Genomic DNA, 19,381 nt, shown 5'->3' with positions numbered 1-19,381 from the left:
CCTAGGCTGCTTCTCTCTTGTTGTTCTGCCATCCCCAGCATGTGGCTTCTACCTCAAAGACCAAGAACTCAAACCATTACATCCACATTCCAGCAGGCGGAAATAAGAAAAAGGCAAAGAGGAAAACAACCCCTCCTACACAACTTTAAGATCACTTACAGTAGGTCATAAATGCGCTAAAACATCCCACTGGCCAGGACTTAAGTCACGTGGATGCACCAAGCTGCCTGGGTTCTATTAGTAATTTTTTAAGAGGGGTTGGGACAAGAATGGCATTGGGAAATAGCTAGCAGTCTCTGCTACCTCCCTCCAGCACTTTCTATTCTCCATATCCTACTTTGTCTTTCCTCGTCGTATTTATTAATCCCTGATATATTTTTCCTTCATTTGTCTATCTGTTTCCCCTAACCTGGAACTTCCAAGGGAACACAGACTTTGTCTTTTGTTCACCTCTGCACCCCAGTTTCTGGAAAAGTGACTGAAGCATAGAAGAAATTTAATTAATATGGGTTGAATGAGTGAATGAATTGTTAATTCCAGGAGGCGGGGGGAGTCTAAGAAAATAAATTTAAACATAAAGATCCAGTCTGGGCACAGATGATGCTTTGTTTTGTCTTCATTAGTTAGAAATGGATGCCCATCATCTGGAAAAAATGACTCGCCCTTCTGGAATTACTAATTTTAAAAAGCCTCCTTTCCTCTGAACAGATGATTCAAGTCATTGTACAAGGTACAACTAACCCCCTAGTCCTAACAATATAAGTAATACTGCATTAATGTTTGCAATAATGTAACTATTAGCAAGAATAACATAAATATTAACATGATGTAAATAATGTAAATTAATGATGTAATCAACTGATTATTTTTCATGTAAACATTATTAGACGCAGGAAGGGAAATTATTTGCGGGGAGTGTTATACTAGAGACATAAATCCTCTTCTTCCATAAAGGGAGTCAATAGATACTATCTAAACCGAAAAAAAACCCAAAACAAACAAACACAAGAAATAGCAGAATATGCCTATTATTTAAAAATATAGAAACAGGCGTCAGAAGAAACAGCTCTAAATGTTGAAAGGTGATTATTCTGGTGAGCAATAATCAGGGATAGGGGAGACTACACCAGAGGTTTTGCTTTTAAGAATCACAGAATTTTAACAACGTATGTTTATATTTGAATTTTTCATATCTAGCTCGGTGCCCCCATTCCTCTGAGCTCCTAGAAAATACAGTGTAAGTTATTAGGAGCCTTGCAACTTCACGCTGCGGGCAGTGATGGGGAAGGAGAACGCACTTAAAACAGAAAAGTGAAGGCTCCTTGGTCGTGCACACTCGCAACCTACACACGAACTTTTAGGAACTGTACGCAGGTGTGCAAGGACATGAGGCGATGGGCCCAGACAGGTAGTACAGGAGCGACATCAGCACTCAGCTAATTCTAATGTCACTTCTGACGCTAGGGGTAAGAACGTTTGAGGGAACCAGCGGGGAAGGAAGAGTCAGAGCTAACACCAAACGCGTCTGGGGCTCAGGCTGCGGAGGACGCCTGGCAGACTGGGCGGTACGGCCGCCCCCCTCCCCCACCGGCCCCAACGCAGGAGGAGGAGCCGACCCGCCCCGAGTCCGCATCCGGCAGTTGTGCAGGCGCCGCTCCCTGCTAGTCGGGAAGCCACAGGAGGAGGAATTTAAGGAAGAATACCGGCCGCTGCCCTTCTCAGCGCTCGAAGCCGTACCATGCTTGCCCTCCGAAGGAGCCTGACTAAGGCTCTGGCCGCTCGGACGCAGGCGCCTCAGGTACCGGCCGCCCAGGACGTGCCCAAAACGTTCGCTGGGGCAGGGGCGGGGAGGGGCGTCTGCGGGGAGAGCGCGGGCCGCGCTTGCGCCTACGGGCCCAGACCTGCCAACGTGGTGCTGCTGCCGCAGAGGTTCTAGTACAAGTCTGGGAATCCCGAGGCGGCCGACCCCGGGGTGCGCGGCAGTAGGAAGGGTGCTGTTAGAGGAAGACCCACTGCCAGGGTCTCGTCCGGCCGGCTCGCAAACAGTTGTGGACAAGGGCCGTTTCTAGCCTAGGTACCCGGAAGCCCTGAGGACACCCCTGAAGCGCCAGCTGCTGCGTTTTTGCGTCTCTGCGAGGCTGCTGTCTCCGCACTGGGGCCTGTGCTAGACACTGCTGCGGCCTCTCTTACTCATTTGCGTTTTGACAAGCCCCTCCAGACTGAAGGGGCAATAGGACAGGCCTCCCCCGATTCAACGAAATACACAACCTCCCAGCATTTTGCAGGCAGAGAACCTTTAAGAGGGGGCCCAGGGTGCAGGTGGTGAAGCATCCTGCCCAGATGCCGCTGTCTCCTGAGGTTGGTGCCCTAGTCAGGCAGTGTCAGGAACCTCGTAGCAAATATGATGATGACAACTTCATTTAATCTGGATAAAAAATGTACAAAATAGATTACTGTGATTCAGCCTTAACTGTCAGGAATTGGCCTATTCTGTGAATCTACCCTGGAGGTTTTTCCTTTTGGTGTTTAGGCTTTTACTTCTTTCTCAAAGAGCAGTAAGAAGGGGATTAATCTACTCTAGAGACTGACTTTCTGGTGAAGACTAAAGAGGAACCATTAATGGCCCCTTCACCCAAGATTAGCAATACAGTCTTTATTCTGATTCTCTGTACTGGGGCAGGACCAAGAATTATTCCTTAGAATTTTACTCTGAACTTTGACGTTATTAAATGTCAACCAAAAAAAAAGAAAAAAAAATGGTTCTGACGAACCTAGGGGAAGGACAGGAATTAAGACGCAGACGTAGAGAATGGACTTGAGGACACAGGGAGGACATATTCTTCTGCCAAAGATAATAAAACGTGTGCCTCTGATCACATATTTTGATCTCCAAATACAAATTCCCTGAAAAGCAACTTTAAAAACAATTGTTACAAGTACCCTATTGGCCCATTTTCTGATACCTGATATATTTTATTTATAATATTTTTAAACTATAAATACTAGGCAGTTTTTATGTGCTTAACATTCTGTTAGGAAAGTTTGGTAAGATGGCACAAAAAGAATTATCTGCCAAATACAGGGGCAGCTGCAATTGTTTTTGATGGCAAGCTTAAGTCAGTTGGGCAATAACAATATAACTCATCATAGAGATGGAATGACCTCAAGAGAGATTATTATAATTAAGCCTTATACACAATTAAGTAAAATATATGCATTACTCTGTTTTGTAAACAAAATATATGTCAGAGGAAGAAGCCTACTGCTTTCCTTTGACACATCAGGTAGCCAGTATAAGCCCAAAATTCATCAATAGCCTTATAAGTACCAAAACTACTTTAATAGATAATTCTGGTATAATCAGCTTCAGGAAATGTGCACATGCTAACCAAACTTATGTACGATGGATATGTAAACTAGAATGCTATATGAATGTATATGTATACGCATGTGTGTATATACATATATTTGTATATACCTATATATATACACAAACACATATACATACACAAAGCATCTCCTACTGAAAGTTAAGTTCACTCAGAGAACCCAATTAGAAATTTACATTGTGAGCATATGACTATTACAAAAGTAATGAATGGTTCTTAAGGGATATTTCCATCAACCTTCTATAATTGGGTGGATTAAATGCCCTTCTGCAGGTTGCATATGTAATTAAACCCTAGTAATTATTCAGACAATTCTGACTTACTGATGTTTCCTTTTTCTAGCATTTACACAGGCTATCACCATATTACAATGCAATTGGCTAAGTCATAGTTTCCTATTATATTAGTTACACTCCTGTCCTATTTTTGACTAGTGGTCCACTTCACTGGACTTAGAAAATACTTCTATCTGACCAGCAATTTTCATTGTTTTAAGAACCTAAAAAAAAAAAAAGAGTTTTCTGCCAGTAAACACATTGTTATTGTGCCAGCCAAAATACCTGTATATGTTAAAAAATTGTTTTAAATGCTTAACTCTAATACATATGCTATTCAATAAAGATGGAATATTGGCTAAATAAGGGATAATAAACTATTTGTAAAATTTATTAGGATCCTAATTGTAGTCCTTTGGTAAAGAGAGTGCCCCAGTGCCTTCTTATGAGCAACTTCTCATGGAAAAGTGACTAAAGGTGGAGCCCCTGCTAGGAAACAGTAGCTATATATTTAGAATGTTTAAAAGCAGGCATCTTTATTGACATATCTCTAAACAAATTCAATGGAGAGAGGACAACAGAAGTCGAAACAGATTATGAGTTTAATGAGTGTCCCTTGTTTCCAGACTCAGATTTGTTTGTAACATAATATTATAAACCCTACCTTCCCCAAATATTTCAATTTGCCTTATCTTTCTTCAGGTGTGTTCATCTTTTGCTACAGGCCCCAGACAATACGATGGAACATTCTATGAATTTCATACCTATTATGTTAAGCCCTCAAAGATGAATGAGTTCCTGGAAAATGTTAAGAAAAACATTCATCTTCGGACAGCTCACTCTGAATTGGTTGGATTCTGGACTGTAGAATTTGGAGGCAGAATGAATAAAGTGTTTCATATTTGGAAGTATGGTATGAGTCATCAAATTAAGTATTCAGTACAGATTTTCATTCAGTTAGATATTACATGAGACTTAGTTCTTGGATCTATATTACTATAAATATATACAGGTTAAGTAAAACTAAAAAAGCAATACCAAAAAAATTAATTCAGTGATTATTCTCCCCAACAGTATACCTCTTAACAGCCCATTCCTGGAACCTTTATATTATCATATGGGAAGCAATATTGGGAAAATGTGGCATCTCCAATTTCAAGTCATAAAATTCTGAACTAGACTTTAATTCTAAAAAAAAAAAGTTTAGAATGGCTTATTGTAAAGATTTTTTATGAAAAATTTAAAGCAGTTAATGCAAGAACCAGAGTGGGTTAGGATCATAAAAGAAAGTAGAATTATTTTTTCTTTATATTGAAGCTATAGCTGGATATCAATGTTTTAGCAGAAATCATTCAAACATCTAGGGACTTTAGGGAAATAGAAGTTGATAGGGGATGATAGTTAACTTTGAAGCCCTCACCCATCCTTAAGATTTAATAATTTTGTTATGTTTCAGAACCACTTTGGTTTTTTTTCTGCCCCCAGAGTTTCAAGGAATTCACTGTCATTATACTAGTCTAGGGAGGTAAAGGAAAGGAAGTGAGTAAGTTCTTTCAATATTGAAGTTGACCAACCCCTGGTTTACAAGAAGAACGGTTACAGGAATCCCCAGAATGTTTATTACTCCAATATTAAATCTTTGTGAAGTCACATCAGGACTTGATGATATCTAAAGAACTTTTAATAATTTCATTTAGTGTTTGGTCATCAGTGTCCAAAGTTAATAGTCATAAAGTACTTTAATATGAAAAGTACTCATTGTGTATTTAACGTGGCGATAGTTTAGAGGTTCTCCCTGTTGTAATAAAACAAACCCCATTAAAACACAATTTATGGGACTTCCCTGGTGGCGCAGTGGTTAAGAATCTGCCTGGCAATGCAGGGGACACGGGTTCGAGCCCTGGTCCGGGAAGATCCCACATGCCGCGGAGCACCTAAGCCCATGCACAACTACTGAGCCAGTGCTCTAGAGCCCGCGAACCACAACTACTGAAGCCCACACACCTAGAACCCGTGCACCGCAACAAGAGAAGCCACTGCAATGAGAGGTCCGAGCACCACAACGAAGAGTAGCCCCCTCTTGCCACAACTAGAGAAAGCCCTCGCGCAGCAACGAAGACCCAACGCAACCAAAAATAAATAAATTCATTTAAAAAAACACAATTTATGCTTTAATGCACCACCAGCTGAATCACGTCCCATTAAGAAATTACTAGTAAGGTCCTGATATAACTTACTAAAGCTCTAAGAAAGCTGTTATTCCTTATCTGCAACGTAAACCATAGAAAACTCTTTTACCATTAGTCTTATAAGGCCCTATTAGTAAATATTAGTACTAGGCCCATATGTTAGTAACATATGGGTAACAAACAGAAGAGAAGTAGTACTGGGTAAAAAGAATGGATGACAATATGTAAGAGAATGAGCACTATTTCTTTGGAAGCTGTTCAAAGAAGAGGCTGAAAAAGCAAATCTTAATTTCATTTATGTTCAATTTAATTCAGTTATACCTTGACCTGACCACTCATCACCATCACCACTGACAAAGAAAAATAGTCTTTTTCTAAACTGGTGCCATAATTTAAATGCCTCAATAAAATTAATAAGAATAGTTAACAGATATTGAGTACTCACTAGGTGCCAAACGCTGTTCTGAGCTCCTTTCATGTGCTAATTCATTTACTCCTCACTTCAGCCCTAGAGTTAAACAGACACAGAAAGATTCAGTAACTTACCTAAGCCTCACAACTACCTACTAAGTGGTAGAGCATACAAAGCCCATTACTATATGACGTTATCAGTTGTTTACATTCCTACTCCCCTTTTAGACCATGAACAACTTGGGGACAGGTGTCACATCTACTTATGTTGGTATCTCCAGTGATATAACACAGTCCTTATGTGGCCTCGATGAACATTTACTAAACTGAATGAAACCCAGAAAAAGTACAGGTGGTTTTAAATCAAACATTTTTATTTTTCTTACTCCTTTTCATCCCATAGACAATTTTGCTCATCGAACTGAAGTTCAGAAGGCCTTGGCCAAAGATAAGGAATGGCAAGAACAATTTCTCATTCCAAATTTGGCTCTTACTGATAAACAAGAGAGTGAAATTACTTACCTGGTGCCATGGTGCAAATTAGAAAAACCTCCAAAAGACGGTAAGTCCTTCCGTCTTAGTCACTGAATTTTGATGGAGAAAATATTAAAGATTTTAAGCTATAAAAACTAAAGTTCTACTGGAAAAAAATGAAGTTAATCTTTTGCATAATATAGGAACATATGTTGATTGTTGAGATAAAAATAAGTTGGAGCTCTTAGCTTATTCTTAAAAATTGAGCATTAAATAATGCAGTATTTTTCCAAATTGGTATCATACTGATACTTAAAGTTGAGCTATATTATAGAAAAAGTTGACATGGTCACTAAAGGTTGAGAAGTTGGGCCTTGGGAGCAGGGAACACATGTGGGTAGATGAGGGATAGTGTATGATATTTTGTCATAATTTTTAAATATTACAAACTTTTAGATATAAAAGCATTTTTCCATAAATTACTACTAATCTCAAATCATTAAGTACAAATTTGCTTATAAAATTTGACTGTTTCGGGGGAATGAATTAACTGAAACTGCCAAGCTGTATTACTGTAGTCTAACTTTTATGTCTTCCTCTTTCTTATTTCTCAGTTTGAAAATAATTCCTAAAGATTTGTCTTCTTCCTGATTTCACTTCTTGCTGACTTAAAGAAATTATTACCTCAATCCAGTTTTAAACAAAGGTCAGATTAGAAAAAGCATAAACTAATTTAAATTTTATTTTATTTCCCCCATTATTTCCAACTCTGTAGTGCATTTTGGATTACAAGAGATTTGAAAAGTCTTATTTAGATCCTTATCCACCTACATCCCCTCAGTTTTAGGCACCATCTAAATGAACTAGTGGGTTTCAAAGACAATGTCAAATCTTGGTTCTCTTCCTCTCTGTTATTCATGATTCTTCAGTAACTTCTGCATGTTTTTCCTTTACTTCTCAAATCTACTGGCCCCCTAGTTTCTTTCTGTCCACCCACCCTATACTTCCACCCAGAAGGTAAAATACTTTTCAAGTATTTACCTGGATATTATATACCTGGAATAATAAAACCACCTCCTTTAGCGTTTGGTTTTCCCTCAGAAACTCTGAGACAGTCACTTCAGGTCCATTGGTTGCTTGCTGTTCCTGGTAGAAATGGAAACCTATAGGGGGAAATCATATAAAGCAAAAAAGTAGTGGAAGTTGGAAAGAAGAATAGAACTGTAAGAGATTGGAAAATACTTTATTCATTTCTATTTTAAAAGTGTAAATGCAGGCAGCTAAAAACTCCTATTCCATTATTTTCTCACTATTTTATTGATAAATTTTATAGGTTAAAAATATTTTAGATAATAACTTACCTATATCTTCCAGTCCCTTTTTCTTTGTTCTCTATGATAAGCTTAACAACTCATCCTTAAAGTGGGACAAGGACTTTCTAAACATAAAAGCACAGTGCAAATTATTAATAAATATGTCTACATAAACATGTATATGTGTATGATCCTCCAAATCTATATATAGATTAGCTTTCCACTGGAACCAAACTAGACAGGATTACAAATTGCTTGAATGTGTTCAGTAAAATACTTATTTTTCTCCCTATTCCAGGAGTCTATGAACTGGCTACTTTTCAGATGAAACCTGGTGGGCCAGCTCTGTGGGGTGACCCATTTAAAAGGGCAGTTCATGCTCATGTCAATCAAGGCTACACAAAATTAGTTGGAGTGTTCCATGCAGAATATGGAATACTCAACAGAGGTACAGTTGTCCATCTCTTCTATGAAATTGCAAAGTATATTGGTGATCTACTGTTCCTTGGGTCAGTTTGTCTCTGTTCTCATTATTGAGTGTATTTTACTTTTTATTGCCAAATTTTTAGTGTTTTGTGATTTTAAGGGTTGAGTAAACCTCTTTTAAATCTTATTTCTTTAGAATATTAATACCTTATGAAGCCTTTTTCAAATACTGAACTGCTTTTTTCTCTGATACATCAAAATAATAAAATTTTTAAAACTGGAAAGAACCTCAAGAAATCACCTATTCCTTTCATAATCTTTTTTTCATAATCTACATAATCTCTGAATGTAGTTTTATTCATTTTTTTTTCCACTTTTATTGCAATATAATTGACATATAACATTGTGTTAAGTTTAAGGTGTACAACATAATGATCTGATATATATATTTTTTTTTAAAGTGGATTTTTTTTTTATTAATTAATTTTATTTTTGGCTGTGTTGAGTCTTCGTTTCTGTGCGAGGGCTTTCTCTAGTTGTGGCGAGTGGGGGCCACTCTTCATCGCGGTGCGCGGGCCTCTCACTATCGTGGCTTCTCCCATTGCGGAGCACAGGCTCCAGACGCGCAGGCTCAGTAGTTGTGGCTCACGGGCCTAGTTGCTCCGCAGCATGTGGGATCTTCCCAGACCAGGGCTCGAACCCGTGTCCCCTGCATTGGCAGGCAGATTCTCAACCACTGCGCCAACAGGGAAGCCCATGATCTGATATATATATATATTGTGTGAAATTATCACCACAATAAATTTAGTTAACATCCATTACCTCACATAGTTAAAATTTTTTTTTTCCTTGTAATGGGAACTTTTAAGCTTCTCAGCAACTTATTTATTTTATATGTGAAAGTTTGTAGTGTTGTACCATTTGTGATTTTTTTTTAATAATATTACTTGGGTTGTTTTGGGGTGAAAAGTAATATATAGTTATTGTAAATATTAAAAACATGGACAAGCCCAAAGAAAAAAATTACCCATTTCTCACTACTTATATACACATAGTATGTATACCATATTGATTTATTTAATAAAACACCTATTTGGGATATTTAACTTATCAAGTTGAAAGATACTCCAGTCAGAATTTCAGAGGGTTTTTTCGTTTTGTTTTTTTTTTTGTGGCAAACTCGAAAAATGCTTATAAAGTTTATCTGAGAGGATAACTAAGACTTTTAATATTTGAAAACTCATAATATCCAGTTGCCTCCTCGTATTCTCCACTTCATGTCTAATGGACATCTCAAACCTAACATATCCAGAGTTGAGCTGATCGTTGCCCAGAAATTCAACTTTTTATAATATATTGTAAAAAAAAAAGTTGGACTGTGCAAAAATAGATGTTTGTTCAAGTTGGAAAATACATGAAGAGGAGAAAAATTATGACAATTATTAGATGCCTTTCTCACAGCATACACTAAAATAAAATCAAGATGGATTATAAATATCAATTAAAAAACTGAATTCATAGAATTACTGAAACAAAATATAGATAAATTTATTTAATAATATGTGAGAACAACATTTCTAAGCCAAAAGCAAATGAAGAAACTATGAAGGAGAAAAAAGAACTGATGATTTTATTGTACAAAGGCTCAAATTTCTGTGCATACCCACAACAACATAAATGAAATCCAAAAGCAAAAAGAAAAATAAAAGCTTATGCAAAGACGACACAGATGACTAATATATATTAAAGAAGTTGCAGATTAAAACAATAATTGGATGCCATTTTTTACCTAATAAAAACATATTATATAGATATAGTATTAGAGGGGTTGGGGACAAACAAGTACTGTTGTACAGTGTAGGGCTGTATTGGCTTAATCTTGCCCCCCTTAATAATTTGGCAATAAAACAAAAAGCTTAATTTTTTCAACTGTTTTTGCCAACATTCTAGGAAATATGAATGTTTTTAGTTATACAAGAAGGAAATTTGAAAGGATATAAAATATATAATCACATTTGAATGATGATGTTAAAGGTTTTTTAAATCTCTAATTTACTATAATGGACGTGTAGAATTTTTATTTAAAAAAACTACTGAAATGTGTGTGCACACACTTTTTAATCTTAAATTCATTCTCAGTGTACTAGGAATATGATAATATGCTGAGTATAAATCAGTACTTCACTTCTGGAGGATAGTGTATAATATATACACTGTACATTTGTAAGTGTATATATGTAAGATACTCTTTGGTTCTCTCAATTTAAATTTTAGGAGTTTATGTTAAGAAAATAATCAGATCCAGACTGCCTGGGTTTGAATCCCAGCTCCACCACTTAAAACTCTGTCACCTTGGGTGAGTTACTTAACCTTACTGTGCCTTAGTTTCCTCATCCATAAAATGATGACAATAATAACCTACCACTGAAGGTTATTATGAAAACTAAATGAGTTAATACACACAAAATGTAAAACCAGGCTCAGCACGTAATAAGCACCCAATAAATGTTAGAAGTTGTCATCAACACTGCTCTTATTATAGATATACATGTACTGCTGCTCTAATGAAATTTATGTCAGCATTATTTATAGTAAGGAAACTTTGGAAACAATGTGGTATAACCATCTTTATGTAATACACATGTGATACATAAATAGATATATAGATATGTGTCATATATAATGTATTTATAACCATAAGCATATATTTTTATGTGTTTATGTGTATATAAATACATAAATATATATTAAAATGCAAACATGTATGCATAACCATGGAAAGAGATATACCAAGTATTAAAGTGGTTATTTCTGGATGGTATTGAAATGCCTCCTACTTTATCTGCATTTTCCTATACAGGTAACATGTATTATACTGTAATTATAAAAAGTTTATAAAACACTATGCACAAGAACATTACCCCAGTATTTCACAGAATACTGAAACACTGGAAATAATTTAATTGGTCAATAATAAGGGGTTGGGATAAAATGTTGTTATATCTATAAGAAGGAATTCGGGTCTTCCCTGGTGGCGCAGTGGTTAAGAATCTGCCTGCCAATGCAGGGGACACGGGTTCGAGCCCTGGTCTGGGAAGATCCCACATGCCGCGGAGCAACTAAGCCCGTGAGCCACAACTACTGAGCCTGCGCATCTGGAGCCTGCACATCTGGAGCCTGTGCTCCACAACGGGAGAGGCCGCGACAGTGAGAGGCCCGCGCACCGCGATGAAGAGTGGCCCCCACTCGCCGCAACTGGAGAAAGCCCTCGCACAGACAGGAAGACCCAACACAGCCAAAAATAAAAAAAATAAAAAATAAAAAATAAATATAAGAAGGAATTCATATAGCCATGAAAAATTAATGTTATTGCACAGGGAACTCTACTCAATGATCTGTGGTGACCTAAATGAGAAGGAAATCCAAAAAAGAGGGGATATATGTATACGTATAGCTGATTCACTTTGCTGTACAGCAGAAACGAACACAACATTGTAAAGCAACTATACTCCAATAAAAATTAATTTAAAAAATTAATATTATTGCCATAGAAAGAACACATTGTTGATTTTTAAAAATCTATTACTAAGACTAAGCATAATATACAGCAAGATCCTAATGTGATTTTCCTCACATTTTTTAAAGGAAATACACTTAATAGAGGTTTTCCTTAGGTGGTTAACATTATTGCTACTTTTAGTTTTTTTCTTTGTATCACCCAAATGTTCAATAATAAACACAACTTTTTTTATGATCTTGCTTTTTTAAAATAAAGGAACATGTATTAGGAAGTCATGCAATTTGGGTCTAGTCTTTATTTTTTTTTTGGCTGCGTTGGGTCTTTGTTGCTGCGCACGGGCTTTCTCTAGTTGTGGCAAACAGGGGCTAACCTTCGTTGCAGTGCATGGGCTTCTCATTGTGGTGGCTCCTCCTGTTGCAGAGCATGGGCTCTAGGCACACAGGCTTCAGTAGTAGTGGCTCGCGAGCTCTAGAGCGCAGGCTCAGTGGTTGTGGCTCACGGACTTAGCTTCTCCATGGCATGTGGGATCTTCCCGGACCAGGGCTCAAACCCATGTCCCCTGCATTGGCAGGCGGATTCTTAACCACTGCGCCACCAGGGAAACCCTGAGTCTAGTCTTGATTATGTCTTTAGCTGTGTTATTTTACTTCCCTTCTCCAGCTTTCTCTTTCTTCATCTACAAAACCAGTTTGACTAATTAATTTATAAATTTCTCTCCCAAATCGCTCACCCCTCTGAAATCTTATCACTAATATACTTAGTGTTACCCTGTTGATAATCACTATTTTGATTTAAAGAATAGGAGTTACAGTTTCTGATTAATGTTTCTGTCTTTCTTATCTGAGTAATGCCACAGTCTTTAGAATCTATTTCTGGTTTATTTATTTCTGCAGTTCATGTTCTTTGGTGGAACGAGAGTGCGGATAGCCGAGCAGCTGGGAGACATCAGTCTCATGAGGATCCCAGAGTTGTGGCAGCTGGTAAGCTATTTCACTAGGCACAAGTTATTCTTAGAACAAATTTGATTTAGTCAATAACTTTATATACCTTCTTATGAATTTTTTTCCAGTTCGGGAAAGTGTTAACTTCCTTGGGTCTCAGCAGAATATGCTTCTGATTCCTATGTCATTTTCACCATTGAAATAGTTTTCCACTGATACATGAAGCATTTCATTAATTGCCATAAGATGTGTCTACTAATGGTGCTTAAATTCTCCCAAGAGATTCTCACTTTTATTTGATGGAGGTGGTAAGTTAATTTGCTATGTCCCTTGCATATTTAAAAGCTACCTCTGTCCACTATCACCACCACTTCAGGAAACAGTCTGTTCCTTTTTGCCTAGGCATTTCAGCATCTGTCATACATTAAAAATAGTTGCTATTACTATAGGATCTTGACTTTTCATTTGTTTCAAAATATCTCTTTTTCTCTATTTTGACAACCCTCTGCTTTTATATCATTTTCTTACATTCAAATGATTCTTTCATTTCCATACCTGTGATAATATCTTTACATTATTTGTATACATTATTGACCTTTTCATCATGTCTGTTTTTCTAAGATTTTAAAAGTTTTTGTCCATTAAAGTTTATTTTATACTACCAGATAGGATTCATAAAAATATTAAACATATTTCTTTACAATGGAAGAGTACAATGTTACCTGTGTCATCTGTATTAATTATGGTTTTCACATTAATAATTACTTACCTGGAAAATAATGTTATTAGGTCCTGGTATTAAAAGTTATTGATGACTCATTGGTTTATATGCTGCAGTATCTTCATTTACAGTTAACTTTACTAATTTTTACTTCATTTTAAATCACTGTTTAACAAAGGTACTTGGTCATCTGTTTGTTTTAATGAGATATTTATGGTTATGGAAATGTTCGCCCTAATAAAAGCCTACATATACAATCTGATTCTTCTTATTGTGTTTTATATTTCTATCCTTATCTCTGGAGCTATTGTTGTGTTGCCATAAGGTAATGAGACAGTAATAATGTACTGTCTTTATTGTAAATATTGTCACCTCAAGTAAATAGCCTGCAAGTAACCTTATAAGAATTTCTTCAGTACCATCACAGACATACTAGGATCTTCTTACAAACAACTTTAGTTTTTATTTTAGTTGAGTGCCTCAGCCTTCTTAAACTAGATTTGGCACTTCTACGCTCTCCTGATAGCTTGTACTTACAGCTATGTTATTTTATGTTTCTAATATACTGCAAAAACAATAAATTATGAATTAGCTATCTATGGGAAAACTGAAAAACAGGAAGCACGGTCACCTCTCTTACCTGGTCCTCAGGAATCTGAAGGACAGATGAGTTCCTAGTAAGGCAAAGAACACCCTGACTCTGAAGGCTAAAATCTATCAGACATGTTAGAAGCATTGGTTTTGAGTTTTGACTAAGAGTCTTCCACCTCAGTTTTTTGAAAAGTTGTCACTTAGGGAATGAGGTGGTGATGGTATGAATTGCAGTCTGTGTGGACGGATTTCCTCTGGCGTGAGATCAGCTGTGTGTGCTTAAGGCCATGTTTGGTCACATGAAAGTGTACACAACTGGGTCTGCCTTTTCCTCTTTCATTCATCTTTGGACTAGCTAGAACATTTCCTGGTGATGGCCAGGGGCTCTTTCATCCATCCAATCCAGAGCCCTGATGGAGGTTTATAAAGCGGCGGCAGACCAGCGTTCTTACCATGTCCCAGACAGAACCGGAGAGCCAGTAGAATGATGGGCTTCACTCCGCTGATGAACTACAGGTGCTTCCATTTGCTGACGCACCACTGGATCAGGAACACGACAAAGCTGGCTGGGACAGAGGACATTGCAGAGATGACACAGATGGACGTAATTATGTCCACTAACATGTTCTTCTTGCAAAGAGAAAGTCAGTGAGGATCTGAGCGTTCATTGATGCAATTGAGGACTCAATCAAGGCAGACACACACATGCAATATCTTAAGAATAGCCCAGGGAAAAACACCGGCTCAATAAATAAAATAAAATTATTTTATTCAGAGTTAAAACATCATTTTCAGGTCAAAAACCTGACAGTTCAAATGCTGAACTGATTTCTCTGAGTTCATGAAAGAGTCTGGTACCAAAATGAAACTATTGAAAGAGGTCTGAGAGGGAATTTCCTGGCAGTCCAGTGGTTAGGACTCTATGCTTCCACTTCAGGGGGTCTGGGTTCAGTCCCTGGTCAGGGAAGGCCTGGCCCAAAATAAAATAAATAAATAACTAAATGGAATTTAATTTAATTATTTAAAAAAAAAAGAAAGAGGTCTGAGAGTGGCCTAATGGGGTTCACTTCGGTTCACTGTTTTTGACATAAGAGCAGCAGGTTGTAAATTCTCACACACACAAAGGACTGCTTTGGTTTGAAAACTTAATAAATGCAGAAATATTAGTGTGAAGTTACTCAAATAAGTTAAATTCTTCTGGCTGTAAATAAATTGGAAAACAACAATGCATAGCATATTAATCTAACAAACAAAAATTCTAACAGATTCTTGTTATAAGAACGGTCTTAGGGCTTCCCTGGTGGTGCAGTAGTTAAGAATCCACCTGCCAATGCAAGGGACACGGGTTCGAGCCCTGGTCCGGGAAGATCCCACATGCCGCAGAGCAACTAAGCCCGTGCGCTATAACTACTGAGCCTGCGCTCTAGAGCCCGCGAGCCACAACTACTGAGCCCACATGCCACAACTACTGAAGCCCGCGCGCCTAGAGCCCGTGCTCCGCAACGAGAGAAGCCACCGCAATGAGAAGCCCGCACACTGCAACAAAGAGTAGGCCCTGCTCACCGCAACTAGAGAAAGCCCACGCACCGCAACTACAGAAAGCCCATGCGCAGCAACGAAGACCCAACACAGCCAAAAATAAAATAAATAAATTTATAAAAAAAAAAAAAAGAACAGTCTTATACACCCTTTATACAGGGTCATATAAAATTTCCATTGACCTGTATAATTATTCTGTAGGAGATAAGCAGAAACAATTATTGCCATGCTCCATGTATAGGATCTACACTTTCAAGTATGAACTGGAGCTCAGTCTTGACTGGCGTAAGATCACTAAATGCCAGTGATGGCTTTGTATTTAAAAGTCTTAAACAATAAACTGTTAAGTGACCATGTTTACCTGCCAACTACTCCCACGTACCAACGACTCTGGGCCCCTTTTTCTGACATGTTTTGGGATGGATACTGTTACTTGCCGAGCTTCAAGTGTTCCTTCACTTGCTTGATGGCATCCTTAACTCTGACTTGGAGGACATGATTGAGAAGTACTGGCACCCCGAGAAACCTACCATACCTAAAAGAACAGCCTGACATTAGAACACTGAGAATATGAATACAGAATCGCTTTGTAGCAGATACAGCATGAGTCTGTACATGCTTCATTTAGATGAATTCCCTCTTTAAAGGAAGTCTAAAGTTAGATTTGGTGAAAGTTATAGCTCAATCTCCTCTATTAGATTCTGGTAACCTCTTAACTCCTATTATTCCTGCCCAGGGGGCTAGCAGAGGCTAAATGGGGAAGGGGAGGGGCTTGGGCTTGATTATAGACAAAGTTGGACATCTGAGATGTTAAAGAAAGAATACTCATTCATCTCACAGATGCGCCTCCAGCTATGGTGGCTCAGGCCTGAACCTGGATCACAAGGTAAACGAATGGGGAGTCAGGACGAGCAGTGAGGGGCGCTGACCAGAAAGACGTGAAGGACTTATTCACAGGCCTTGGCTCTCTCCCAGCATGAGGGCCACTGTAGATGCCCCAGACTGCTCTGCTCAGAGAGCTACGTTGTGAGGCAGCCATGTAAGTGATCTCATTTTCCTGAAGGTATGAATGGATTTCAACGATTCTTCCTTCTTTTCTTCTGAGTACCACCTATTCCTTCAAAACTCAGAGGGACACATGAGTTGAAAAGCAGTGAAAATAAATGGTTTTAATACCACTTCTTCCATCCAAGTCCTTCGTGGGTCCATGTAAAAAGCCTGAGAAACTGTCCTTAAATCCATAGGACCCTTTATGAATCTGATTTGGGAGGAAAGTGTAACTAAGATATGAGACTTATACTTTGGATTAAACTAGTTAAAAACAACCTTATTTAATGAGATATGACTGAGCTAGAAGCTTTTTAAATTCAAAGTAAACCGAGCACATGTGTCTTTATCGGGCAGAATTGGGACAGAAAACAAATCAAGGATGACAATGACACATGTCCCTCAAACATGTACCACAGTGTGACCAGACTCTGCCCACAGGGCCCAGGCTCTGCCATCAGCCAGCCACCAAGGCCTGATCCACTCTGCTCTCAGCAGGCCATTCACTTACGGCTAGTCAAGGAGAGCCCCAGCAAATTATTCTGAACAACTATGAAGTATCAGAATAGACTGTGAAGTATCATTCTTTATGGTTACAAAAGGATTTTAGGGAGCAGCACCATTGACTATGCCTAGTGAATTCTTTTGTTCATTGGAGTTATACTGATGAAGAGATGAGCTCTTATTTTAAAGAAAGGTAACCAAGAAGGACTACTTTAAGTTTTCAACACCATTTGAAATTCCTTCTCCTCACCCTGCAACCTGGATGCTGATAAGGCAGCAGAGAGACAGCAAAAGCAAGCCTCTTCCTGAAATCATTCTCAGAAAAAATGGCTCAGAACTGTTTCCCACACTCAGAGTTTCAGAGGATGTCAGGGTTGTAAGGCCCACAGAAGTTTTATGGGCCAGCCTCCCTAATTCAGCGGTGAGGAAACAGGCCTAGGGACTCAGCGTGACCTGTCCAAGGTCACCAGCTCATCTGTGGCAGAGGCAGAGACGAAGCTGGGCTTGTCACAGTCTGTCCTGTGACACCAGAGAGTCCACAGTGTGCCTTCCACAGCTCATTGATCCAGAGTGTTGCATTCCGGCTGTACCTCGAACCAGTAAGGAAACTAGGCTGACTTCAAAAGAGAGAAGGAGGCTAAGCTCCCTCAGATACAGGAACAATTTGCTCCAAGCCCCCTCCTCTCAAAACTCACATGCTTTTCCCTATGACAAGAATCAAGACTGAAAGAGACCCTCCTGACATGGCAGGTCACCCATGCCTTCTCCCCAAGCCCACCCTGCACCCCACCTGAACGGTCACACCCTGAAAGTGACTCACTTGTGGAGGAGGCAGCCCCCCAGCCCCCAGGGGACACACGGGCAGCATCTTCTTGATTTTGTCACTGCTACACTGGCAGGCGGGGGAGGGGTTCTCCATTGTCCAGTTCCCGTTTCGGAAGAGGTCCGTGATGGTCTGGGGGACTGGGGTGGTGGTCCACTCTTCCTCTGCCACCGAGCAGGGCATGTCTCTGCAAAGGGACATCAAAGGTAGGATCACCCAAGAGGGCCTGGCCTCTCCTGTTGCCTCAGAGCACAGGACCAATCAGTAACAACTGCAAACATGTATCTATCCCCTCATCACTTGGTTATTTGATGCCCCCCTCCCCGCTGCCATAGGCTTGTAAGCTGCAGACTCATTTTACGGTTAGGGGTGATGGAACACAAAGAGGGCCTAAATACTCATATACTGAACTCAAGTCAATCCAGTCTACCGCCCATGTCTTCACTCAACAAACATTCACTGAGCAGCTACTATATGCCAGACACTGTTCTGCATATTTGAGAGTCTGGGTGAATACGAAAAAGTCCCTACCTTCAAGGAGTTTGCAATCCTATAGAGAAATTTGACAGTAAACAAATAATTATATCACTTAGCCAAAAATAAAGCAGTGCATGAGGAGAAGAGTGACTACGCTCCCTGAGAAGGTGATAACTTCTTCCAAGGCATAAACGATTAGGAAAAACAAGCCAGGAAAAGATTTGGAGAGAAAGAACACTATGAGCAAAGGCAATAGAAAGTGTAGGTACAAAGTCCCACAAAAGAAATGAGCTTTTATGTTTAAGGAACAACAGGAAGGCAGTGGGGCTGGAATGTGATGAGCTACGAGGGAGAGTGATGGGAGATGAGGAGGAGAGGGAGGCAGGAGTCATAGGACATAGGCCTGGGAAGGAGTCTGCATTTTATGCTCAATGTGCTGAAACTTGGTGGAGAGTGTCAGGATTCACTTTATGTTTCAAAATGAGTAGAGAATTGGGAGGGGTGCAGTTAGTAGGGGTCAGAGTTTTTGGTACATGAAGAGCTAGGTTGTTTGCAAGCACCCCAGGTGACCAAAGACAAGGCCTTTATGCCTGACTTGAGTTCTAAATTATTGTGTAACCATCAACAAGTCACTTGCCCTCTTGGAGCTTATTTTCACCATTAGCAAAATAAAAGTGTAAATTTACTTCTCTCAACAAAGTATTTCTAGTGTCCCTTTCATTTTCAAAATTATACAATTTA

The 19,381-nt window shown here is 38.9% G+C and overlaps 1 protein-coding gene and 1 pseudogene across 3 annotated transcripts in view; one reads left to right on the top strand and one right to left on the bottom strand.

Annotated features, from left to right (window-relative positions):
• Positions 1-19,381, bottom strand: part of LOC309665059 (olfactory receptor 13C3-like) — a 146,224-nt pseudogene that overhangs the window by 103,499 nt on the left and 23,344 nt on the right. Inside the window, exons 4-7 of the transcript XR_014268431.1 lie at positions 18,161-18,350; positions 14,703-14,812; positions 7,780-7,901; positions 6,299-6,361 (exon numbers count right to left, since the gene is read on the bottom strand). The product of XR_014268431.1 is annotated as an olfactory receptor 13C3-like (transcript). The remainder of the gene's footprint in view (positions 1-6,298; positions 6,362-7,779; positions 7,902-14,702; positions 14,813-18,160; positions 18,351-19,381) is intronic.
• LOC309665064 (protein NipSnap homolog 3A) lies at positions 1,525-13,916 on the top strand. 2 transcript variants are annotated; one of them, XR_014266187.1, is made up of 7 exons: positions 1,525-1,798; positions 4,367-4,577; positions 6,668-6,826; positions 8,350-8,499; positions 10,752-10,833; positions 12,891-12,977; positions 13,067-13,916. XR_014266187.1 is itself a non-coding variant. In XM_082471225.1 (6 exons), exons 1-6 carry the CDS (start codon positions 1,739-1,741, stop codon positions 13,141-13,143), a joined length of 744 nt encoding a protein of 247 aa, XP_082327351.1. In that variant the 5' UTR covers positions 1,541-1,738; the 3' UTR covers positions 13,144-13,916. The 2 variants fall into 2 exon arrangements, 1 of the variants encoding a protein (XP_082327351.1); XM_082471225.1 differs by lacking the exon at positions 10,752-10,833 and having other exon boundaries at positions 1,541-1,798.

Source organism: Balaenoptera physalus, assembly GCF_965194825.1.
Source record: "Balaenoptera physalus genome assembly, chromosome: 7".
Lineage (NCBI taxonomy): Eukaryota > Metazoa > Chordata > Mammalia > Artiodactyla > Balaenopteridae > Balaenoptera > Balaenoptera physalus.
The sequence above is the reverse complement of the archived record's forward strand: the minus strand, read 5'-3'. Positions and strand labels throughout refer to the sequence as shown.

Excerpts from the sequence above, each read along its gene's own strand:
- LOC309665064 (XM_082471225.1), top strand. The coding sequence starts at position 1,739 with ATGCTTGCCCTCCGAAGGAGCCTGACTAAGGCTCTGGCCGCTCGGACG. Across the intron at positions 4,578-6,667 it reads GTTTCATATTTGGAAGTATG|ACAATTTTGCTCATCGAACT; the intron begins GTATGAGTCATC and ends TTCATCCCATAG. Across the intron at positions 6,827-8,349 it reads AGAAAAACCTCCAAAAGACG|GAGTCTATGAACTGGCTACT; the intron begins GTAAGTCCTTCC and ends TCCCTATTCCAG.